General features: G+C 38.7%; 1 protein-coding gene across 6 annotated transcripts in view; it reads left to right on the forward strand.

Annotated features, from left to right (window-relative positions):
• The window catches only part of MYO1D (myosin ID), a 343691-nt gene that overhangs the window by 255920 nt on the left and 60669 nt on the right, over positions 1 to 27102 (forward strand). For 5 of the 6 annotated variants that reach the window (XM_073235184.1, XM_073235185.1, XM_073235186.1 and 2 more), the window contains one exon: positions 6974 to 7128. In XM_073235184.1, coding sequence (XP_073091285.1) covers positions 6974 to 7128 — 155 coding nt within the window. Of the gene's footprint in view, positions 1 to 6973; positions 7133 to 27102 lie in introns of those variants that run through there. The other variant, XM_073235187.1, reaches the window with a different exon arrangement.

Below are 27102 nucleotides of genomic sequence, written 5' to 3' on the forward strand. Positions count from 1 at the left end.
AGTGTAGTTCCTACCTGTCAACATCCTCTCCTCTTATTTATTTATTTATTTTTATTAAGATATCATTGATACACACTCCTGTGAACGTTTCACATGAAAAACAGTGTGGTTACTACATTCACCCATATTATCAAGTCCCCCCCCCACCTCATTGAAGTCACTGTCCATCAGTGTAGTAAGATGCCACAGAGTCACTACTTGTCTTCTCTGTGCTACACTGTCTTCTCCTTCTGCCTCCCTCCCCACCCACCCTCCCCCCACCCCTCCCCTTTGGTAACCGCTAGTCCCTTCCTGGAGTCTGTGGGTCTGCTGCTGTTTTGTTCCTTTGGTTTTGCTTCGTTCTTATACTCCACAAATGAGGGAAATCATTTGGTACTTGTCTTTCTCCGCCTGGCTAATATCACTGAGCATAATACCCTCTAGCTCCGGCCATGTTGTTGCAAATGGTAGGATTTGTTTCTTTCTTATGGTTGAAGTATTGCTGTGTGTATATGTACCGCATCTTCTTTATCCATTCATCTACTGATGGACACTTAGGTTGCTTACATGCACCTTGTACATAGTGCTGTAACAAACAGGGGTACATGTGTCTTTTTGAATCTGAGAACTTGTTTTCTTTAGGTAAATTTCTAGGAGTGGAGTTCCTGGGCCAAATGGTATTTCTATTTTGAGTTTTTTGAGGAACCTCCATACTGCTTTCCACAATGGTTGAACTAGTTTACATTCCCACCAGCAGTGTAGGAGGGTTCCCCTTTCTCCGCATCCTCACAGGTATCTGTTGTTCCTGGTCTTTTCTATGTTGACCATCCTCACTGGTGTGAAGTGACAACTCATTGTGGTTCATCTTCTCCTTTTTTATTTTTCTTTTTGTTTCACATGCATCTTTTATAAACAGAGTATAGGTAAATTTTGATTTTAACCTAATCTCTGAGTCTTCATCCAATAAAGGAGGTGTATCCCATTCACATTTCTTGTAGAAACTGACAGTTTTTCCTTAAATTTAATCATGTTATTTAACTGCTTTCTATTTTTTATGTTGCTGTGCACTGTTTCCTTCTTTTTTCTAGTTGCTCTGTTGGTCAAGTTTCATTTATTCCCTTTTTACTAATGACTAGAAAGTTATACATTTTTTAAGTTCTAAGAGGGATTACTGTTAAATATTTAAACTTAACTCTCTTACTCAATACTAAGACCAAAATGGATTTACTTTTCTTTTTCTGTGAATGATGACAAAATTAATATTTTTCTTCTTCCCACACCTTCTTATATTTTCAGGCAGAAAAAACAACTTTTTTAAAAAAAATATGTAAACCTGAATGCTATTTTTCTGTGCAGATAACTTATTTTTTGTGCCTACGTACTTGAAGATTGCTTCCCTTTATTCTAGAAATTCAAAACTTCCTCTGGGCTTCATTTCCATATGATTCTCTGTTAATTAAGTTGGGTTGGTATCTGTGACTCCTTTCTAAAGTCTCAAATTTTTCTGACATTGAGAAATTTTCTTATTGTTGGATTTTCTGGAGTATCTATTCTGTTACTTACTGTTGGCTGCACTGTTTTTAATTTATCATGTTTATCTTTCAGGATTGTTTTTTTCTGATATTTGTGTGTTTTGAACTTATTTCATAAATGAAAATACAAATTAGGGATTTTCTATTCTAGTTTACTCTGTTTTCTTGCACCTAATCCATTGCAAAGGAAGACATCTGTCCTGATTGCTCAAACTAGCCTCCTCCTTCTGAACTGCTCCGTGTTTGTACTTGTTTAGTTGTGTTCACTGTGTGGGCCTCCTTCCTGAGGGGGGTCTGGGGGAATGGAGATGGGTTATAATCAGAGATTGTATCTGCCTTGTTCAATCTTCAGTACCAAAGAAGAGGAAGGTTTAGATTTATCCAGCATAGATCCAGTGGATTATGAGAAATAAGAAGGCAATTTATAGGCTGAAGCCTTGATAAGATTTCACTCTTGTTCAGAGAAACTTATTTGAGCATGTGGCTGCCCAGAGATAACCCAGGCAGTGACGCCTGCCCTAGCTAATATATTTCCATACAATACCTTCCCTTTGTCTGGTACTAATGGAAAGGTATTCAGATATTGCTGGCACACTCTCTTAGGTTAGAGTGTAAAAACTGAAGGCAGAGGGGTTTTGCTTATTTATCTTCTTACACCCCTGAGTTGCTGTTTCTTGATCCTTACTACCATCTTAAGGGAGGCAAGGCATCTAGTGTGACTCATGTTTTGCAGAAAAGGAGAGACAGATGTCCTAAGAAATTAAATGATTCCCTCAAAATCATGTGGCTGAATTGGAACTAACAGCCAGGTCTTCTTCACTTGCTCCGCTGCTTTTTCCCAGTGAGCCATCCTGTCTCCCACAGCCCTAGGAGAAGACATGCTGGGTGCCTTTTTTCCTGCCTTGGCAACCACAGGAGCTTAATCTTTCATTATTTGTGTAGTGGAAGAAATTAGCTGTTGTTCTCCCTCTTTTCTCTGGGACTCTGGCACGCCCATAGGCCTGAACAGACACGAACAATTCCTCCCTGCAGCAGCATGAAGCCCCCAGACAGAGCGGAGGGCAGTAGGGGACGGCGGGCGGCGAAGCGCACGCTCCCAGTGGGACGCATCCAACACTCCTCTCCTCCTGCCCGGGCAGCACTGGGGAGGGATCAGCCTTCACTGCTGAATCTGGCTTTTCCCTGAACCCCTGCAGCTAAGGCTACTGCGATATGTTAGCAGTTATTTCTGTTAAAATTCTCATTTTATTAGGCTTTAATCAAGCTGTCCTGTGAGGTGCTACATAAATTCAGTTTGGAATTTTGCATGCAAAATAACCAAATGAGAGTCAGCATTACAGAATAAAAAGTTTTTAATTGGATCGTGTAAAAGTCATCTGGATGGGATATATCTAAGTGGCAGAAAGGTTGAGATGCTGTCTTACCTGTGGCCTTGGAAATTATTTCACAAACTTATGTCGATCGTGGACTTTCTAATTCCTTCAATATTTTCCCTTCTCTTCATTGAGCACTGACCATGTCATTCTTTAAAATCAACCAAAACTCACCTCCTATGAAAATTTATTCACTTGACGTTTAGGAATACTTATTTATGCAGCATATGTTCATTTGTCCATGATATTTGAAAAAGCTTGCTGTGATAAAGAATATAGATCCGGGTCAGTCTGCAGGCTTGAGTTCTACTTCTAGGGTCTGCAAATCAGCAAACCTCCTTGATCCTCAATTTCCTTTTCTGTGAAGTGTGGGCATGGAACTAAATGGCCTCCCAAATGTATGAACTGTTGAAGTGTTCTTCAGTTATTTGGTATCTGTCTCTTCCACTGATGCCACTGGATCATGAATCCCCCTAGAACAGGGATGACACCTGTCAGAGCATCTTTGGTGTTTCCCTCTCCACCCAACACTGCCTGGTGCTCTGCATTGCCTGCGGTTGATTGCTGGACTGGCAGCACCTGTGGTGGCCAGGAGGTGGCACTTTAGTATTTTCCGCAATAGAAGAACAAACCACAGAACGTGAAATCACTCAGGCTTCTGCTTTTCTGACAAAATAGGTTATCTAGGGGTCAAAACAACCAAAGAGCATATTTTTTTTACTTACATATAATCAATAAATTGGGTCTTGTGGTGGTTCTGGTATATAGACTTGTGTAACCACCATCACAATCAGGATACAGAATCATTCACCCCAAAAAACTCCCTTATATCAGATTACCCCCAGTCCCAAATCCCTAACAAACACTGATCTATTGTCCATCCTTGTAGTTCTGTCTCCTGGAGAATATCACCTGAACAGTCACACAGTCTGTAACCTTTTGAGCTGACTGCTTTCACTCAGCATAATGCCTTTGAAATGTGTTCATGTTGTTGTGTATCAATAATGTGTATCATTAGTTCATTACTTTTCATTCCTGAATAGCATTCCATTGTATAAATGTATCACAATTTATCCATCATTGATGGATATTGCAGTTTCTAGGTTTGGGCCATTATAAATAGAGCTGCTGAAAACATATAAAAGTTTTTGTGTGAACCTGTTTTTGTTTCCATAGGATAAATGCCTAGGAGTAACATTGCTGTGTCACATGATAACTATGTTTAACTTTTTGAGTAACTGCCCAACTGTTTTCCCAATGATTTTACCACTTATATTCCTACCAACCATGTATGAGAGTTCCAGTTGTTCTGCATCCATACCAGCTTTTGATATTGTCACTTTTATTAGGTTGAATTCTCTTCCAATCCTGGTTTGCTGAGAGATTTTTATCATGAATGGATGTTGAATTTTGTCAAGAGCTTTTTTGTTGTTGTTTTGTTTCGGCCATTCCGATAGGTTTGTGCTGGTACCTCATTGTAGCTTTAATTTGCGTTTCCCTAATGACTAATGATTTTGAGCATCTTTTCATTATCTTAATTTGCAACCCATATATCATCTTTGATAAAGTGACTTCCAAATCTTTTGCCCATTTTTTTAATTGAGTTGTATGCTTTCTTGTTGAGTTTGAAGAATTCTTTCTATATTCTGAACACAAGTCCTTTATCAGATATATCTTTGCAGATATTTTCTCCCAGTCTGTGGCTAGTCTTTTCATTTCCCCCCAGTGTCTTTCTCAGAGAAAAGGTTTAAGTTTGATGAAGTTCAGTTTAATATTTTTTTTCTTTTATGGGTTATGCTTTTGGTGTCATTTCTAAGAAATCTTTGCTGAATCCAAGACCACAGAGATTTTCTCCTGTTTTCTTCTAAAAGTTTTATAGTTTTACACTTAGACTTATTTAACATTTAGATGTATGATCCATTTTGAATTCTTTTTTCATAAGGTGTGAGATTTAGGTTGACATTTATTTCTTTTGGTGTGTACATGTCCAAATGTCCAAGTTGTCCTTTCTGCATTGAATTGCCTTTGCACCTTTATGAAAAATCAGTTGGCCATATTTATGTCTATTTCTGACTCTTCATTCTGCTCCACTGATCTGTATTTTTATCCCTTTGACAATCCCCTTAACAATTACATTGTCTTGATATTGTAGCTTTATAGTAAGAAAATCAGCTACTCTGAGTCCTCCAACTTTGTTATTTTTCAAAATGTTTTGGGTTTGTAGTTCCTTTGCCTTTCCATATACATTTTAGAATCAGCTTGTTGATCTCTAACAAAGAGTCCTGTGGAAATTTTGGTTGGGATTGCATTAAATCTATAGATCAATTTGGGGGAAACTGGCATTTAATAATACTGAGTTTTCCAATCCATGACCTTTCCATTTATTTAAATTTATCCTTTATCCAACCCCCACTTTCATCAGCGTTTTATTTCTTTCATCAACATTTTGTATTTTTTAGCCTGCAAGTTCTGTACACATTTTATACTTAAGTATTTTTGTTTTCAGAGTTGTGATAATTTTGTTTTTAAATTTTTGTTTCTAACTGTTCATTGCTAACATATAGAAATATTTTTGGATGTTGGCCTTGTATCTGATGACCTTGCTGAACACACTTATTAGTTCTGGAAGCTATTTTGTAGACTCCTTAGGATTTTCTATGTAGACCATCATACAGTCTGAATATAGGTACATTGGTTTGTTCTCTTTCAATATGTATGCCTTTTAAATTTCTTTATACCTGCCTTACTGCGCTGGCTATGGCTGCTAGTATAATGCTGCACAGCAGCAGTGACAGTGGAAATCCTTGCATTGCTCTTGATCTTTGGGGGAAACATTCAGTCTTTCACCACAAAGTATGATTTAGCTGTGGCATTTCTGTATGTGTCATTTATTAGGTTGAGTTCTCCAGTCCTGGTTTGCTGACAGATTATTATCATGAATGGATGTTGAATTTTTGTCAAGAGCTTTTTCTGTATAAATGTATATGCTCTCGTGGCTTTCTTTTTTTTTATTTTTATTTTTTTTATTTTGGTATCATTAATCTACAATTGCATGAAGAACATTGTTTACTAGGCTCCCCCCTTCACCAAGTCCCCCCCACATACCCCTTCACAGTCACTGTCCATCAATGTAGTAAAATGCTGTAAAATCCTTACTTGTCTTCTCTGTGTTGCACAGCCCTCCCCGTGCCCCCACAACACTATACGTGCTAATCGTAATGTTGTGGCTCTCTTTTTTATTCTGTTGCCATGATGGATTACATTGGTTTTTGAATATTGAATTAGCTTTGCATTTCTTAGATAAACTCCACTTGGTCATGGTGTATTATTGTTTTTATATACTGTTGGGTTCAATTTGCTAATATTTTGTTGGCCATTCTGACAGCCAGGTTCATAAGGATATTGGATATTGGTTTTAGTTTTTATACTTCCTTTGTTTATTTTTGGTATCAGGATAATGCTGGCCATATGAGTTATGAATACTCCCTTCTCTTCTATTTTTAAGAAGAGATATGGAAAATTGGTGTTATTTCTTATCTAAATGTATGGTAGAATTTACCCATCAACTCATCTGAGCCTGGAGTTTTCCTTTTTAAAACATTTTAACCACAACTTTAAATTCTTTAAAAGGGATACAATACTATTCAGGTTATCTATTTCTTCTTGGGTGACTTTTGGTAGTTTATGACTTTCAAGAAATTATTTGATTTATCTAAGCTGTTGAAAATATTCCCTTATTATCCTTTTAACGCCTATGTGGCCTGCAGTGACGTCTCTTCTTGCGTTTTTGATACTTGTAGATAGGTCTTCTCTCTTACTCTTTCAGATTAGAGGTTTAGCAATTTCATTGGTGTTTCAAAAAACCAACTCTGTTTTGTTGATTTTTCTTCTACAATTTTTCTGTTTTCAATTTCATTAATTTTTGTTCTTATCTTTATTTTCCTTCCATCTGCTTATTCCATGAAACTTGATAAAGATTAAAGCCATCAGTTACTGAGCAAAAATGTATTACTAAATTACAAAATGTGTTTTAAAATTTATTCTTTTGAGAGCCATCCTAATAATTCTCTATGCTTTGTCTCCTTGCAGTTGACTGGTCTAAGCGTCTCCAATGGAAAGGACCAACTTGTAGTCTTCCATACAAAAGACAACAAAGACCTCATTGTCTGCCTCTTCAGCAAACAGCCAACCCCTGAGAGCCGAATTGGAGAACTTGTTGGAGTCCTGGTGAATCATTTCAAGAGGTAAAGTTTGATTTTTGTAACTAAGACAAGTCTTAAACATAGCAAATCTTTCATCGTAATTCTCGGTGAACTTGCTTTTTGCCAATTTTAGTGTATTGAGTTATTTTCCTTCATAAGGAAAACTTAAATCATCTGTTTCACAGAAGGCAAATTAGCATCCATGATTAGTTTCAAGATTAGGAATGATCTTCTGCTTTTCCAGCCTCCAGCTGAACCAATAATGAGAGGTTTCCCTAATGGTGATTTTTTTCACTGCAAATCCAAATGTCATTAAATCCAAAAGATAGGAAAATTACTTTATGTTCCTATTGTCATAGCTTCTCATTTATTCCAAATATAATCAGTGAGTGTGTCTACTATAAATTTAAACAAATTAGAAGGCAAATGTAGAGTGACATGTAGGTCCATGAAGACCGAAGGAATTCCTGAGAGAGTCAGTAACCTCTTTGAAAACATGGAGTTGTGATGGAACGTGGCATGTTCTGAGACCTTCATAGTAACCCTAGATGATATCTGGGTGCTTATGTATGTGTGTGTTTAGTGAAAAAGAAGTGAGAAATATAAACAAGAAGCAGATCCTGAAGATTGTGGGACCAGAGAATGGGTAATTTTAAGCAGGGGAGTGATTTGGGCTGGTTATTTATTGGAGTTCTTTTAGAGGTGGGTTTTTTCCTTCCCACAGCAGGTCATGGAGCATTTGAGGCAGGGTATTTCTCTAACTCCAAAGTCAGATGTTCTTCCCATTATGGCATGCTGTCTCTGCCTGCCCACCACCCCCTGATGCCACAAGAAGACCACTCCTCAGAACTCAGTGACTGAGAAATGAGCCCAATGGCCAGTTTCATTTCTTCCCAAAAGACATTTCCTAAGTTGGCAGAAGTAATCAAGTATTCCTTATTAGTATTGTTTTTTTCTTTAGGTTTAGACATGGATTTTCTTTCTCTGAACAAAGGTATATTTAGAATCCGAGGTCTACATGTCTAAATCTACTGTGTTCATTTTTGCTGTTAGATATTTGGAATATAATTTTAGAAGTAGGTTGCACAGATCATTTATGTTATGTGTTCTAGATCAAAATAGATCTTTAAATATCTTACATAGCTAAATGCTTTTAAATGCTATAAAAAAACAATGTTTAGTGGTCATCTGGTAGAAAAAAATCAAGAATCTAAGAAATTACCAAAAATAATAATAAACATATAGGCCTTTGAAAAATTCCCTTCTATCTGCCAAGTAATTATAAAGCTGAGAGAAATACTGAAGAGTTTAGAGTAAAAAGGCAAAGCATGAAAAAGGCATCTTACTACTCAAATAAGCAGGCTTATTTTCCTCCTAATATTTAGTTTTAACAAAGTATGTGCAAAAGGGATGTTAATTGGGATACCTATACTAATGAATAGTGTTTCCCTGAAAAGCTGAAGTATTTTTTCTCATTCTTGGGTCCTTGCTCACCAAATTACAACCCCTGTTAAGTATTTCTATAAGTGGCAGGAAATGTGAATCTAGTCCTAGAATCCATCAGTTTGTTTTCTGTCCCTAGTATATGCATCTGAGATATGTTTCTAGTTGCATTCCCTCCTATCTTTAACATATGTAAGAATTTTAAATGTTTTTAAAATTTATAAATAGAGGGAAAAGAAGAAGGTTGTCAAGATGGTAGGTTTTTTTATAATTCATTCTTGCTGTTCCTATCCTATGCATTGAGGTCAAGTACAAGTAAGAGAGAAAATCTCTCCTTCTCCCTCCAGAAAATTCACAGTTAGAATTTTGACTCAGAGTTACAGTCATCAGCTTGCTGTTGGCTTCTTGAAGAAGGGTTAATTTGATTTTTTTTTCTAGCCGTTTTTGTCAAGTATCATATCATTGGCATGACTTTGAAAATCATACTGTGTTTTAGAAGCATAATGATGTGGCAGAATCTTATTTGTCCCTGGGTTAATTATGGAAATCCAATGGTGACCGGAATTTAAGTCCAGACCAATTATCTTCCAGATAATTTCCCTTAAGTACATGCTGAGAAGTTCTCTAGTTAGAAGTTGGGAGGGAAGCCTCAAAATAACAAAACATACCATTGATAGTCTAGTCTTGAATAGGAGTTATTGTCTTAAAAAAGACTTATAAAGAGAGAGGATTAGGACTTAAAGTCTATGAGCAAAATTCCAGTCAAATTTCAGAGAGAAGAGGGGAAGTAAAATTTTTGAAAAAAACATCTCATTTTATCTGGCCAACACAACACTATACCCAAGACAAATAGGATAGCAAAAGGAAAGAAAATTATAATCCAACCCCACTTTAGTGCAGAGGTTTTTTTTTTTAATCCTAAATAAAATGCCCAAAATTTGGTCCAAGAGTATCTCAAAAGAATAATGCATCGTGACCAATTAGCCTTTGCCCTAAGAATACAATACCCTAAGGCTGTCCATCGGAAAGGTCTATTAGTCTTTTCATACAAAAGCTCTTAATACAAGGCAAAAACTGTTTGATAAAATTTAGTATTCATGCCTCATAAACAAAAGGAATAAATCTTCAGTAGGAGCAGGTGTAGGAACAAATAAGATGCAAACCTGCAGCTGTTGGTCGAAGTCAGTTGAGTGGAAATGGTTACAGGGTTACTGCCCAGAGTGCCTGTGGCCTAAAGAAACTTCTCAGTCATGCCGACCCCAGTGTATAGAGGCTGAAGAGAAAGAACCTAGGGTAGCTGAGGGGAAAGATGGCCTCAGGCCAACGACGCTGCAGTTTGGAGAGAGGGCCACGTGAAGTCACAACCTGAACTGAAACTGTAGGACAGCCTAAGATAATAACTTCACCTCTTCAAGGGATATGCTTGGGCACATAGCTGCCCCCACTCAAAGCACACAATAAACCAGAAAGAAAGCAGCCAGAGAACTGTGCGTAGGCAGTATGAAAATAAGGAGCAAAGAAAATAAGAAAAGGCGATGAAAAATGAAAAATATGGCAATAAACTTTACATTTAAAGAAAAAGGACAGCTCAAGCACAGGCCAGTCAGAACAGATGCCATCCAGAAACACCTGTTACATCCATACCAGCAAGTTCTGGCTATTTTCCACGCACCAGAAATTATACCCAAGGAGGAAAGGAGGGGCCCCAAAGTCAAATACCTTTAGGATATCCTAATGAAGTTGAACAGGTTTCTCTGCAGTACTTCTCAGAGCCTTTAATAGGTTTTTGTTTACTTCAAATATGACCAATTAAGTTATAAGGAAATATTTTTTTTCATGTGTGGGTACACACGCAGACACACACATACAATTATGTATATTATTGACTATTCCTAGAAAGACATGCAGGAAATGGGTAATCATGTTTGTGTTTGGAGAGGGAAGGGGAGATGGGGTACTGGGAGAAAGAGGTGTGGGGGAGATTTTCACTGTAAACCTTTTGCAATAAATATGTGTTACTTATCTAAAATGTTTTTCATCTGAATAATAAGTGGCAGCTGGTTTTTAGGTCTGTGATAGGTAGCTTTGATTCATGGTTGTTTACCTTTCCTGTTTAGAAAAATAGAAAAGAACAAAAGAGGCTTCTAAGTGAATGAGCTCTCTCATGGCATTTGAATACCTTGAAGCAAACCCAAATAAAACCTCTTGGCATGTCATTCTGTATGGTCCCATTGTGTATGTCACATGAACCCGAGATGAAGTTTCCTTTTCTGGGGCCAGTGGTTTGCCAGGCCAGTTTGCTTTGCAGAGGTTATAGAGTGGCGGCTTGACTTCTGGGTTGTTAGCTCATTCTCAGTGGTGAGTACCTGCTGGTAGCAAGCCTTTCTTCCCACAAGTAAACAGTCTCAGGTCGGCCGCCCTAACTACAGAGTCATCAGGAACTGCAATATTAAGCTGTCAAAGGATCCATCGGCCCTAAGCAGCTGTCCAGGCCTTTGCCTGCCTGAGTGCTGGAAACCTCACTGTAACCCCCATCTCGGGCATAGAAGCTTCTTACTTTTCCTGTTCTATTTCTGTGGATGAAAGCCAGAAGTCAGTGCCATCTGCTTCTTGTTTTTCATAAGCAGTATCTTTATTATCTCCTTAATTAAAAGCGCACCATTACTGAATTTAACTGAACACTTGACCTGCTTCTCTATTGTGGTTTGCTTTTGTTCTTTATAACTCGCACTTGAAACTTTGGGAGACTCAGACCAATAAACAGGCCGTTGATTGGCACAGGGAGGCGGGCAAGGGGCCGGGGCAGGGAGGCCTCCTGACCAAAAGTGAAAGGAGCAGAGGAGTGAAGCCACCTCTCCAAGGCCTTTCTCCTGGCCCTCCCTGTCCAGCGCCGCTGCTGCTCACCACCTTCGACTGCTCCTGTGTGTGTCGCCTGCTCCTCCGTCCGTGATCCCAAGTACACATTTTCATCCCCTTGATCTGTATTTCCAAACTGCTCTCCTTGACTGCCTGGTGGCTAATCGTGTAGTTTATATTCCAACTAAAAATATACGAGTAAACTACAGTTGGTTGAAAATAATATAGATAGCCAACTATAGAGAGGATTGGTTAATTAAATTATGGTCCATCTTCTTAGAGGAGTATTTTGGGCATTTAAAATTATCATTATTGAAGGCGTCGAGTTATAGTGACAAAAAAGTGAGTGACTGTACTTCCCCCTCCTTTGCCTCCCAGTGGACGCATGCGTGAAAGCGCAGAGCGAGGCACCAACTTTCCTTAGGTAGTACTGGAAACTAGGACTGTTACTCAGCCAGAGGCCCCAGGGAGGGGCGTCTGCCACCTCTGCTCACAGGTCCTCTCATCGGGCTTCCCTGACCATCCTGTAGAGAACAGCTGTTCACCCACCCCAGCACTCCCTGGCCCCCTGCCCTGCTTTTAGCTTTTCCACATGCTCTCATCTCCATCTGACACAGTATCTGTACTGCTTTATTTCTCTATCATATGTATACCAACTAGAATACAAGTCCCATGTAAGCAGGAACGTTTTTCTGTCATTCACTGCAGCTTCCCCGGTGTTTGGAACACGGGCCGGCACCCAGAAGGCTCCCAGTAGATAGCTGCTGACTACTGAGGCAGCTGTCAGGGCCCACTGGCTGCGGGAAACTGCTAGCCCTTCCCTGCTAATAAGTGCATCTTGCCCATCAGAAGTGGTAACATAGTCCTCCTTCTGCATGAAAGAAAGGAAGGACTCTTTTACAGTTTCTTTCCCTTTATTTATACCTCTTTTCTTGTACTGACTCCAGGATTATAGCTCTCAACAATGTAATACAGCTGGGGACAGAAGTGAATAGGTATTTCATGAAGTTACACCAACAACTATAAGAGCAGGATCTGGATGCACCATGAGTGTGCTGTATGCTGGGGGTTGCAGCTGTTCATTTACTTTGTTCAACAGCTGAAGAGCTAGAAATAATTTCAGGCTCTCCTTGTCAGGAAGCTGACAGGGAAGCAAGGTGTTGGGATCCCCACTCAGATCAGCAGCTGCATCATAAGTACAAGACTTGAAAACCACAACTAGAGGCTGTGCACATAAGCCAGCTCTCCAGCTTAAAAACTGAGAAGTGGATTTTAACTGCTGACTGTAAGGACCCCAGAAGAATCCATATGCTCCTTCTGTAAGAACACAGGACTGAAGAGATGTCTCCTTGGTTGTGAGGCCTAGAGAGAAAGATGCAGCCTTCTTTTTAACTTGTCTCAAAAATTATGAAATGTCAGAATTTTCTGTAGTTGTCATTAATTTTATAACCAGAAAAAAAGTCAGAAGTGTAAAATTATTTTAGAGTATCTTTTCTTCCAGAAACTAACTAGTAACCAGTAAATTAACATAAAATTTTCATAGTGGAAAAAAATCAGCTTGATCCATGCTACCATCCTTAGTGAGAATCATTACAAAAGGAAGCCAGGAGTTACAACCTGGTTTGGGGGAGAAAGACATAGGCCTGGAGATACCATAGTCAAGGAAAAGAATCTGACTGAGGCTGTAAGGAGAAAAGGAATTTTGGTATGAAATGGAAAAGGAAAGCAGCTCCTAGTACTAGATGACTGAGAGAACTTATTGTCAGAAAGAAAAAAAATTTTTGTTGTTGTTAAAGGATATTAACCAAGACAAATGAAAAAAAAAACCAAACCCAGCCTAGCTAAAGTAGGCCATTCAGAACTTAGTAACTCCTGGCTTTCCACAGCTGAGGCTTCTTCGATGCATGGCAGTTCTTGGCCTTCTCTGGTTAACATATGCACTGAATTAAGAGACCTAGTAGAAATTAGTTTTTGACAGGAAACAGACAGTGTGGCTTCTGGTCCTAACTCCATCACCAAGTAGCTGTAAGCCCTAGAGCAGATCAGCCTTTTTTGTTCTACAGTTTATCCATAAGATTAAAAGTTTGCACCGAATTTGTTCATTCGGTTAAAAATACATACTTCTATTCACATGATGAAAAGTTCTGGAGATGTTTCACAGCAGTGTAAATGTACTTAACATTACTGAACTGTAAACTCACACTTGGCTATGATGGTAAAAATACAAGTCAGTGCTGGTTAGACAGCACCATAGAAACAAGAGAAAAAATACTTTCTGAGGTTCAGTCACTTATCAGACACTGTCTTAAATCTAGGGATGCAAATACCAACCTCCTGACATCAAAAAGCCTGTGGTCTATTGAGAGAGACAAATGCATAACTCATAATAAGTTCATAGAAGTAAAAAGAAAGTGGCTTAAAGCACAGAGGTCAGAGTAGATCTTTAGAAAGAAGCAAGAAATGGGGGGAATGTTCTAGGGAAATTTCATCAAAGAGAAGTGGTGTTTGTACTACACTTAAAAGGAGTTCTCTAAATTTAGAAAGTGGCAGACTTCCACTTCTAGCCAAGATGAAGTAACAAGGATGAGATTTACCCAATTACCTGATAGAACCAAATAACAGACAAAATATATGAAACAATCATTTTCAAGACATTGGATATCAGACAATGAATGATGGTGATTCATGGAGACAACAAACTAATGAGATGAGCCCTCCAGTGGCCCTATCTTACTGCCTTAAGAGAAAATCCAGGCCCTGATACAAGGACGAGGAACCTGGGGGCTTAGGAGGCCAAGGCTACTGAGGTCTGCTGGACACAGAAACAGGAGAGAGCTACACAGAGAACTCTAGAGATCTGCAGGGATCCTGTTAAGTATTCATCTGAATACTGATCAGCACATGGGTATAAGAAAACTACCTGAGGACAAAAAAGCAATGCAAAAAATTAGCAGTAACAGTGCCTGGTACTCACAGAGGGTGAGGAAAGTACCTGTTCCCAGCATCCCGACCGGAAAACCTCATAATTCACAGAGCAATGAATATAGAACCAAGAAGGGTCTTACTTTAGTACTGGGGAATATTTGGCTCTAGACTGAGCACTGCTCTAGTTTCCTCTAATACATCTTAACAGTGAGTCCAGAAGGATCAAATTATTTCCAAATAACTGCAACCCAGAAAAAGCTCAAGAATATCTCTAGGATATAAAATTATCCAGCATTTAAGGAGATAAAATTCACAATATATGGCATTCAATCAGAAATTAGCAGGTGTTCAGAGATGCAGGAAAGTACCATCCATTAGTAGAAGAAAAGTCGATCAAAACCAACTTAAAACTGTCACAGATATTAGAAGTAGCCAACAAGGACATTAAAATAGTTAAAATCACTGTGTTGTAACAAACAGTTAAATACACAGAAGATATCCAAAAAACCCAAGTCAGACTTGTAGAAGTGAAAACTACAATGTTTGATGTAAAAATACTGTGGGTGGAATTAACAGCATATTAGACCTTGCAGAAGTAAAGATTAATGAAGTTAAAGACATAGCAATATAAACTATCCAAAATGAAATTTTTAGGTAAAAGAACAGATCATCAGTGAAGCATTGGACAACTTCAAGTAATCTAATGCATGTATAAACAAAGCCCCCAACCAAAGGGGGAGACAGAAAGAAAGAATGGCTGAAATTTTTTCAAAATTGGTGAAAACTGTATAAACCCACAGATCCTAGAGTTACCCACAAAATATCATGAAGAGATCTATACCAAGGCATATCACAATCAAATTGCTCAAAAAGAATGATAAAAATATAAAAGAAGCCCAAGGAAAAAATCACATTATGTACAAAGGAATAAAGGTAAGGATGCAGCAGATTTCTCATCAGTAACAATGAAAGTGAGAAAAGAGTAGAGCAACATCTTTAAAGTACTGTAGGAAAAAACTGTCAACCTACAATTGTATACCAAGCAATAATAGCTTTCAAGAATAAAGATAAATTAAAGACTTTTCAGATACACAAACAATGCAATAATTCATTACCAGTAGACTCATAACACAAGAAATAAAAAAGGAAGCCCTTCAGGCAGAATAAAAATATGCCAGTTGGTAAAACAGATTTCCACAAATGAATAAGAGCACTAGAAATAATAGCTACATGCATACATATAAAAGATTTTTTCCTCATTATTTCAATCCCTTTAAAAGATAATTGTTTCAAAAATAACAGTTAAAAAGTGACACAGATCATTTCATGAAGAGAAATAACAAACCTAAATGTTTATGCCCCTAGTAAAAGAGTTTCAAATTATATGAAGCAAAAATTGATGGAACTACAAAGGAAAATGGACAAATCCACAGTTATAGTTGGAAATCTCAATACCCCTCTCTCAATAACTGATAGAACAAGTCAACAGAAAATAAGCATATAGGGACCTGAACAACCCTATCAACTGAAGTGACCTAATTAACACTTATAGAACATTCAACCTAACAATATCAGAATCCACATTCTTTTCAAGTGTGTATTTGCCAAGATAGACCATATTCTGTGCCAGGACATGAGCCACAATATAAAGAATCCAAGATCCCTGACAAAAGGAAATAAAATGATAAATCTATTAACAAAAAAAACCTCTGAAAAGTCCCTCAATTTTTGGAAGCTAAATAACACACTTCACAGTAACCCAAGAAAACAGTTAAATGGAAAGATAGAGAGTATTTTGAACCACATGAATAGGAAGACACAACACATCAAAATGTGCAAAATGCTGCTAAAGCAGTAGTTGCCTGGAAATGTATAGCACTAAATACCTAGAACAGAAAAGAAGAGAGGTCTCAAATCAGTGACCTCAGCTTCCACTTCAAGAAACCAGAAAAATAAAAGCAAATTAAACCAAAGCAAGGAGAAGAAAGAAAACAATAAAGAGCAGAGCTGAAATCAGTCAAATACTAAACAGAGAAACAATAGCAAATGTCAGTGAGACCAAAATAAAATCGTTAAGCATTTAGTCAGATGATGAGGGAAAACAGAAGACACGGATCACCAATGTCAGGATGAGAGAGGTGACATCCATGCAGATTCTATAGATATTAAAAAGATAACAAAGGAATATTAACATTTTATGCCAATAAATTGGATAGTGTAATTGAAAAGGACAAATTCCTTAAAAGGCACAAACTAGAAAAATTCACACAAGCAGAAATAAGTAACCAGAATAGCTCTGTGTCTATTAAAGATATTGAATTAGTAGTTAAAAAACTTCCCCAAAAAGAAAACTCCATGTCCAGATGGCTTCACTGGTAAATCTGTCTTCCTTAAATTTAAGGAAGAAATAATATGTTATATACAAACTTCTAGAAAATTGTAAAGGAGGTATTTCCCAACTCATTCCATGAGGCCAGCCTTACCCTGCTACCAAGGCCAGATGAAAATATTACAAGAAAACTAGAGATCAATACCCATTTGGAACATGGACATAAAAAAAAATCTAAGCAAAATTTAGTATATCCACTGCAGCAGTATATCAAAGGAAAAATCAAAGCCAATAGTATATAAAATTAGTACTACCTTATGACCTGGTGAGATTTATCCCAGGCATGCAAGGTTGATTTAACATTCAAAAATTAAAATGTGTAATTCACCACATAAATAAAAAGAAAAGACACATGTTATTCCAATAGATACAGAAATGCATCTGACAAAATCTAACATCCATTTCTCATTGAAAACTCTCAGCAGACTAACAATAGAAGTAACTTTCTTAATCTGAAAAAGGGCATCTATGACATATCTAATGCTAACATCATATTTAATGGTGAAAGACTGAATGCTTTAAACCTAAGATAGGGTTCAGCATTATTGGATAATTTTTGGATAATTGTCTATTTTGGGTAAGTGTATCAATTGGGTAATTTGGATTGTCACTTTATAATATCACTTTGGGAAACAGTTTGGCCATTTTTTTAAAAAAAATTAAACATCTGCCTACCATGTATTCCAGCCACACCACTCCTAGGTATTTACCCAAGGGAAAAGAAAGCATATACCACATAAAGACTTGTACACAAATGTTCATAGCAGCTTTATTTGTACCAGCCAAGCAACAGGAACAACCCAAAGCTGATTAACAGACGAATGTAAGCAAACTGTGGGATATCCATACATTAGACTCCTGTTCAGCAATAAGAATGAACCGTGGATGTACACCACCAAATGGATGAAATTCAAAATTCGTTTCAGAATAAATGCTTGGTGAGAGAAGCCCACCTATAAAATGTACATACTGTGTAGTTCCATTTCTATAGAACTCTAGGAAACACAAATTAATCTGTAGTAGCAGGAAGCAGACCAGCAGTTGGCTGAGAAAGGAGAGTGAAGGGGAGGGACAGGAAGAAGGGATGACAGAAGCATAAGGAAACTTGTAGAGGTGGTGGAGATTTTGAATATGATGATGCTTTCATGGATATATACACATCTCAAGATTTGTCAGATTAAATACTTTAAATATGTGGAGTTTATCGTGTATCAGTGTTGCCTCAATAAAGCTGTTAATGAACTTGGAGCTGAGATCTGGAGTCTAGCAAGGGATGTCTCGGTGTGGTGGGGCAGTGCATTTTGGGTAGAAGAAAGCATAAATGCAGCCATAATGGGGATAAGTGAAAATGCACGGGCCCTAAGAACACTGAGATGCAGTCCCGTGTAGCAGCATGCAGGGCCGTGGGAGGGCAGTGGCAAGAAACACCAGAAAAGTACGTAGGTGTGACCAGATGAAGGCAGTGTACCAAGTCTGAATTTATGCCAAAGCAGGAGGAAGTCACCCAGGAGAACACATAGAACGAAAAGAGGGACCTGGATAGTTCCTGTGTTTAATAGATGAGAAGTCAAAAGGTAAAAGAAGACAGGCTAAATAATATCTCGGAAAGAAGAAGACAGCATGGCCAAATGCCTGAGCATGAAAGGGGATCAAGACCCAGAAAAGTCCATTTGACTTCGTGTCCTTTGAAAGTGCCTCTAGAGAGGTGTTAGGGTGAAAGCCAAATCAAAAAAAAAAAAAAGATGACCAGAAGCATATTCTGATCTTTAAAATATTGGCTTATCTCTTTCTACCCTAAATTCTATGACTTGAAACTACAAAGATTAGTTTTTTAGACTATAGACATTCAAGCCACATGATGGTTAGACTATAGACATTCAAACCAGCTCCAGGTATCTGTGTGTAGGTGAGAACCTGAAAATCCAGTTGGAGATGTGTTCCACGCTCAACCAGCTAATCCTGACTCCCAGAGGAGCAGGGTTCTAAAGTTATTACTCTATTCCGAGGTAAAAGCAGTCATTCTGTAATTGGGAAATAGTGGATGATGCTGAGAAGACCAGGGTACAGCTTTCAAACCTTATACACATAGGGACTCTGATAGCCCATCTCCCTTGAGACTTCCTGCCCATGAGACCCTCTGTTACTTGGTGGCTGTTTATTGGACCTATCATACAGGTTGATAAAAGAATTTAGTAGCACTAACAAAGGGAAATATGTTTACCAAGTGACTTATTTTAAATATTTGAGGTTTCAAGGCCGTATTCTGCTAACTGCTCATGTATAATTTCTGCCAGCCATTTCTTATGCTTTATAAATCTGAGCATTCTAATAGTTAACTCCAGAGTCTCTTTGAAACTTGTTTTTCGAATTCAGCAAGTTACATCTGTTAGATTCTTATTTAGGCTCCCTTTTCAACTGTCAATAGTGGAAACTAAATCATATGCACTATTTGGTGACTAGACTATGAATCCTTGGTAAATAAACTTAGCACTGTTGTTAGTTAAATGATAGCCATCTGTTCAGAAGAACAGAACTCAAACCTGAAAGTATATGTTTGGCAAACAGAAAAATATAAACAAGTGAGCCCCTGACAAACGTGATGGTTAGATATTACACATTATCTCTGTTCTAAATCACTTACTCTTTTTCAAAGAGTGGCAGTAATAAATCAAAGCTGATGTTTATCAGATTGAGATAATATGAATATTAACTCACAAAAGCCCATTTCTCAGGCAGATGGACTATCATCGTCTCATTTAGTCCAATTTAGGTGGCTTTGATATCATGAACAGTGTCTGAAATGTTTTTGATACATATTACTTAAAAGTTTTGTACTGTCTAGGAAACTCTTTCACCTTCCTTTTATAAAAGATTAGAGCTAGAACATTACAGTTGTCCTAAGAAAGCCTTGGCGGGTGACTCTACTTCAGATTCCTGAATGTGCTGTCCTTTGTTGTGTCTACCTTGGATAGAGGAGTAAGGTCAGAAGACCCAGGTTCCTTTAAATATAAAACCTTGTGGTTTCAAGTCTTGCCATCAGTGGTGGTCCTTGGAACCTAACCAGCAAACAGGGCAGAGCACCAAGCCCGCCAGGTCTGCAGTGCTCTCTGTCTTGCACGTTCGGGAAACTAGGTATTCTGACATGCTGCTTCTCCCTTCTCCCTGACTCACCCCAAGGTGCCTTACAATGAGCTAAATTTATTGTTGTTTTGTTCTCAGATTCTATTAGTGGATTCCCTTAAGTAGGTAAAAAGGAATCAGATGTAAGGCTTTTTGTGCCTTTGAGGCTCCTGTGTTTCTGCACCCCTGCTGCTGTTCTGTCTCTCACATGAAGGCATTGATTGACCACAAACCAAAAGGAAAAGATGGCCCCGTGATGATAAGGATAACAGGAACCTACCTTTTAAAAACTCCTGTTTCTCCGCCACTGCTGTGAGACTGTTAAGCACTGTGGACTGATTGCCACGATAGGTAGTTGAGCATCAAATCGTCCTGGGAGTTCTGGAGACTATCTGGTGAATTCATTCCTGACCCTTCAAGCTAGCTGTCTGTTCTTAGTAGGGCAGCCATCCTGGCAAACTCCAAAGAAAAGAAACGGGAACCCTTAGAGATAATAGAGGGAAAATGAAGTCAGGAGAAGAAGCCCACCCCAGAGGGAGTGGTGAGTGAGGGCCACGGCACAGGGTGGGAAGAGGAAGCCCCCTGAGCAGGCAGAGAACCCACTGCCTGTACACAGGACTAAAGAGGGTTGATGGCCATACGTCACTCCAAAAATTCTTTCCTTCTTGTGTATAATCACATCACATGAGCACTTGATGCATAATCAAAATTTACTATAAATATAAAACTTGTAATAAAACCCTATAATTTCTATTTTACTCATTCAGAATTTTCATTAGTAAGTAAAAGGATACAAAAGAAATTGAACTTAAGACTGTGTATCTTTTGGCTCCTGCCTAATGATTTTTTAATGGAATTAGCTCTGTAGGCAAGATCAGTTGAGGGTGGTAGGGATGGAACCACAGGAAGGATGAAGGACTTTTGACCTGAATCAGAAGGAACTTCAGGTTTTGATACTTGTTAATTATTTTAGTTTTACTCTAGAATTATTTTCATCATGCTCAGTACTGTGTGAAACAGCATATAAATTCTAGATTTTTTCCATCAAAATTGGGTTTGATTTCTATATTTCAACTTTTTATTGCTTTTATTAATAACAATATAGTAATAACTGCTTAAAATCCTATTATGTCAACTTATTTACATAAATTAACTGATTTAATCTTCCAAGTCATTCTGCTATAAGGCAGATATTCTTATCCCCATTTTGCAGGTAAAGAAACTGGAGTTCAGAACATGCAAATGATTTACCCAAGATCACATAGCTAGTAGGTGGCAGAGCAGAGTCAGATTCAAACCCAAGTCCTCCGACTCCCAAGCTCATGGTCCCTGAAAGCCCCTCCTTATATGTCAGGGTCCAGAGCCTAAGGACCTCGACAGCGTATGCTTCCTGACTCAGAGGGCTTCAACTGCCCCTCACCTTGCCTGGCTTTGCTCCCGTTTCCGCAACCTGTAATAAGAAGCCCCGACTCCAAAGGGCCAGGCCTTCTATCGATAAGTTAGGTGCCAGAGATATAGCAGTAAGCAAGATGCTGTTCCTTACCACCCTGAGTTTACAAATAAATAATGAAAAGCAATGACAGTTGTGCTGAGAACCATGAAGGTGAAGTAAAGAGTGCTGCGAATAAGATATTTGCCGAGAAAAGTATTTGCAGGAAAAGACTTGCAGGAAAGTGTTTAGCTCCATAAATAGAAGATTTTGTAGAGATACCATCTATATTTAGAAGAAGTGAAATTGAATTTATTTACCCAACACACTGTAATTTCAACTAATTCAGTTCATTTTAATTAGTCAGCTTTACAAAATGTCCTCTGGTACGCATCAGCCTGAGTGATCAGTCTCTGCCGGTGCCAATACAACTGTGTTTCCTCTGTCTGCTGCCAGCGTCATTTTTGGGAAGTCTTAGTTGGGACTAAAATTATACATAAAGTTGTTTATGTGTGTGGATTTTCTTCACTTATAACTGGATGCTAAAAGACAGTGGAAAATCGTCTTTAAAGCACTGAAAGTACCGTCAACCTCTAATTCTTTACCCAGCCAAAGTATCAATCAATCATGAAGTTAAAAAAGCCAAAACAAATGAATACAGGAAAAAACATGGTCAGACAAGCAAAGACTTTCAGACACCCTTTCTTAGAAAAATTTTTGAGGATATATTCCAGTAAGGTAAGCTAATAAAGAGGAAGACATGAGAGCCAAGAAGCAGTAGATCCAAGTCAGGAGAAAAATAGTCTTGAGTGGCAGCTGTGGTAGAGACTTAGCAAGGAGTCAGTCCAGATCAGAACGAGAAGATAGAGGGCTTCAGTGAACAGCATTGGGAAAAGGGGGACTTAAGGGGCCTTAGTCTATCCTTAAAAAGCTGAACTATGAAAGAGAAAAGGCAATTGTAAATTCCAAGGGGCAAAAAATACATTCAAGAGAGAACATATTTTGGAACTTTACTTAAGTAGTGAATAATGATTACATGGTTGCAGTAATAAAATAATGCTTGATTTCCAGCTTTTGGAAGTAAACCTTAGACAAAGCATAGAAGCCTTAGCTATGTTACAGAACCCTGACTTGATAATAGTCAATATCTTTTTAATGCCCTCTGTGTTCCAGGCACTGTTCCATGTGGTAGAGATACAAGCAGTGAACAAAATAGCTCTCAGAGCTCATGCTCTGGAAAAGGAATAAACAATAATGCATATAAATAAGTAAAATAATGTCTAGAGTCTATGAAGAAGATTAAATGGGACATGATAGATCATAGTCAGGGATAGGAGGTTTCTCTGCTCACATGGAAGACCTCTCAGAGGGAGCAATGCTTCCGTTAGGGTTTGAATCATGAAAAGAAGGAATCTGGGATGTTACCAAGCAGACGTGCAAAGGCCCTAAAATAAGAATTAGCTTGTGACAGTCAAAATATAAGGGCCAGTCCAGCTGGAGCAGAGTGAATGAGGGGGAGAGTATAGGACAATGGAAGTTAGATTTAGCCCAGGCCAGATCATTTAAGACTTATGAGAAATGGTAAGGGGGTTGCAATGAGGGACCATTTTTTAGCAAACGGAGTGAGGTGATCTGATTTATATTTCGGAGAAATCACTCTGGCCATTTGCAGAGGATGGATTAGAGTGGGACAAGAGAGTGGCTGGTCCTGGAAAGAGGAAGTGATGACTCGCACAGTAGTTTAGCAGTGAAGATGGTCAGAATATTTTGGAGGTAGTATGACAGGAATTAGGTGGGGTGAAAGGGAAAGAGAGAATTCATCTCTGCATGGAGCACCAGGAAACACTGACTAAGAGTGGAATACTTGGGATAGGAGCACCTTTTGGAGGTAAAATCCAGAGTGCGTTGGTGGAGAGGTTACAGAAGTTCTGTCAGCCTGGAGGGTATTGACCCAGAGCAGCTGACAGGAGGTGGGAGTGGAGAGGGGAGCAGTGGTGCTGGAAGGAGGATGGAGGTGCTGACACCCTCACCTCATACAGCCGGCAATAAGGAGATGTGGTTTCTTGCTGATGGAGCAAAACAAAGAATACATCTATTATTTAATGTAACAAAGATAATCAAAAGTGATATAACTATTTTTGGTTATGGATGAGGAGAAGAGAGGAGATTATTAGTGCTGTAAATGCAGATCTCATAAAAGGAAATCAGAGGATAATATCTAAAATAGATAAATTAAGAGAGAACAGTATGAGCATATTGTGTAGTGGTTGAAGTTAACTATCAAAATACCTAAAATAGAAGCAATTTAAAACAAGCATGAAAGAAGGGGGCAGTGGGTCAGGGGGCAATTGCTTTAGTGTCTTTCAGCCCTCTGCATGCATTACTTTTAAAAAATAAAAGAGTAGGACTTTTAATTGCCTCAAAAAAGTCAGATTTTCTGCATGTGGAATGGAAGGGCTTTTTGATTTCCCAAAATTAAGTGAGTGGTGGGGAGAAGAGGATTTCTTACTTTTAAGTCTTTCTCCTCCAAAATAATACCAAGAAATTTCCACCTAAAAATGTGCTGGAAAGTGGTAGGTATGCCAGCAAGTGTCAAAAGAAAAGGTTAGTTGGCAGTTCCTCTCTTGGGCTGTAGGAATTTCAACACTAATTTAATTTAACTTAATTCTAATGTAAGCGCTGTTCTGTGTCCTCTGCCTTCTTCTAACAGAACCAGCCTAGCCCATACCAGCATTTATAGTTTTTCTAGGCCTTCTGGCACCCCTGATGGAATTAAGAGTTCCAGGAAAGGAATAAGGGCTGGATCCTGGAACCAGGCAAAGGAGCAGAAGAATGGCAGCAAGAGGAATAGACACTTGGACAGGGACAGCTGAAGGGAGGGCCATCCGGAGGGTTGTGAATATATATTTTAAGCTAGAAATTTGTGATCAGTCCATTGTCCACTTTCCTATCAACAAAATGTCCTTCTCCCACCTCCCTGCCTTCACAGCCCACCTCAGCCTCTCCTTCTCCCCCTCCCGGCTGCCTCTGCATTCTTCTCCTCCCCAGCAAGCTGAGGACACCTCCTGATTGGCCTCTTCTAGCGAGAACAGGAGAACCACTCTTTAAAGTCCTCCTCCAAGTGACGTTCTGAGTTGCTTCAGTCGAGAGGATTCTCTTCTGTATGTTTTTATTTGCCTTCCCTCCACCCTCTAAGGCTGTCTGTTGCCGTGACTTCTGATACCCCTTTTGCCCCACTTTCTCCCTCACAGACTGCTTCCTCAGTGGAGCCAGCCCTTTCCACAGCCTGGGCTTAAAACTAATCTGTTACTTTTCACTTACCTCCTCCCCCAACAACAGACATGTGCACTGAGTGGCTCTTATTCATGGAAGATTAATTACAGCATCAGTAGACACTTTGGGGCTGTGCTTGTATTAGGACCAGGCATGTGTCAAAATTCCATCCAGGTTCCATCCCTAACTCCCTCAGTATTTAATTTAATACCTCATGCCCCAAAACTTAGCATTATAGAATCTATCTGTGCACAAAGCAGTCAGGTCAAACTAGGATTTCACCCAGTCTTTCAGATTTTCATGAACTTTACAAAAGTAGCCTTTGCAGGTAGTTTTGAAAGCCTTTGCAGGTAGTGTTAATCAAGCCTTAAAAAGTGGGACTACCTTAGCTTGCTATGTTTGAGCATTCATAGGGGCAACCATCTCATGCCCATCTCACAGCCCAGAAAGTTTCACTGAACACAGGACAAGTTTTTGATTATCAAAGACTGATTCAATGATGGAAAACTCCAGCTGTTACTGCTTTTCATCCTTAGTGAGACCAAAAATAGGAAAGTCTTATACTGTTGAAGGGGAGCAGATCGGATAACTTACTGAGGCCCCTCTGGTTCTGGGTTCTGCTCATCTTTCACTGGCAATTGGTGCAGTATTGTGATACTAAAGATTGGGAAGAACTTAAATATTCCAGCCAGTTCAAGGCAACAGTCAGATTTAAACAGAACTCACCCCAGGCTACTTAGTAAGGGCTCTGTTTTGAAGACCACCAAAAGAATATATCTCACAGATCCCTTGGTGATTTATTTAATGATCCTAAACAGTCCGCTGGGGAAATCTGATCCTATTTTTTTTTAATCAATTGATTTTTTTATTGGAATAAAGTTGATATACAATATTATATTGGTTTCAGAGGTACAACATAGTGACTCAGTAATTATATACATTACTAGATGCTTGCCACAGTATATGGAGTTCTCTGTTACCATACCAAGGTATGGCAGTATTATTGGTTATATAATACTGTTACATAATATTACATAGTATTATTGGTTGTACTTCCATTCTTATGACTAACTTATTTTACAATTTGCAGTTTGTACCTCTTTATCTCCTTCACCCCTCACTGTCCTCCCTATGGTAACCAAAGGTCTGTTGTCTATATTTATGGGTCCATTTCTTTTTTGTTTGTTTGTTTGTTTTGTTTTTTAGATTCCAAATGTAAGTGAAACCATGTCATATTTGTCTTTCTCTGCCTGGCTTATTTCACTGAGCATGACACTCTCTAGGTCCATCCATGTTGTCACAAATGGCAAGGTTTCCTTTTTATGACTGAGTAATATTCCATCATATATATATACCACATCTTTATTCATTCATCTATTGATGGGCATTTGGGTTAATTCCATATCTTTGCTATTGTAAATAATGCTGCAGTGAACACAGGTGTGCATACTGGTCCTATTTCAAAACCAAAATTCCCTGTCCTGTACTATGGTTTCTTCTTGTTCTCAGGGGCTGCAGGAACAGCTGTCACCAGTTAGTGACTCATCCTGTGATACCTTCATATATTCATCTTCTGACCTTTTATCTCTCCTTTATTCATGCATTTTATTCTCTGGCTCACTGATATATTCAAATTAATCATGCTAAAGGTCAACACCAGTTGAAAAGCTATCATAGTAGGATTACTACTAAGTTACATTTGCTTCCTCACTCTATAAAATAAGCATAAATTCAGATTTAGCTATATTAAGAGCTTACCAGTCATTGCTCACCACCCAAGAATAATGCTTTGGGAGAGGGAAGATGTCCCTGAGACAGGGAATTCACGCTGCTGGGCGTGTGCTCCGCGGCTCACCTAGTGTCTCAGTCTGGGGAACTTCCTCTCACTTCCCTTGGGCGTTCACCACTGTGAGAAACAGGTTCAATAGGGAAGAGCCACACAAGAATGTCATGCAGTGTCTTCTCTGTGGCAAGGACTGCTACAGATTTCATCGTGCAGGTCTGAAAGCACTAGATGTGAGTTAAAGCCCAGGAGGTCTGAGTGCCCTTGCGCCCAACACAACTCAGAACATTCCAGAGATGAGTCATCACTTAGCAGGTTCAGGATTTTGGCCTAGAGCAATACTATCCCCAGTGAACAATGGAAATGAAATTGGCCTGTTTCTGTCTTCACTACTGAGAAAACACATTGCTCATATAATACTAATTTTCTAGTACACTCACTGACGTACAAATCCACTGAAGTTTCTGTGATACTTGAAGTCAGTAAATCTTTAATAAAACACTATAGTCATACATATTTATTTATAACACAGATCTCAGTGTATTTATTGGAAAGGTCTCCGATGCTCTAGTCATGGCATTTATGTATTCATTATCAGCAAACATTAACTGAGCACTTAACCATATGAAACACACTTCCCTACACTGAGGGTAGCCACACAGATTATTTCAATCCCTCAACCTTGAGGAGCTCACAGTCTAAAAAGGGCAATTTACATAAAAACAAAGGCTGGTAGTCCAGTAAAAGCTGCATTAAAGGTGCATGGAGGCAGAGAGGCCAGGCCGCCTAACTTTGTCT

This window comes from Manis javanica, chromosome 4, assembly GCF_040802235.1.
Source record: "Manis javanica isolate MJ-LG chromosome 4, MJ_LKY, whole genome shotgun sequence".
In the NCBI taxonomy this organism is placed as follows: Eukaryota; Metazoa; Chordata; class Mammalia; order Pholidota; family Manidae; genus Manis; species Manis javanica.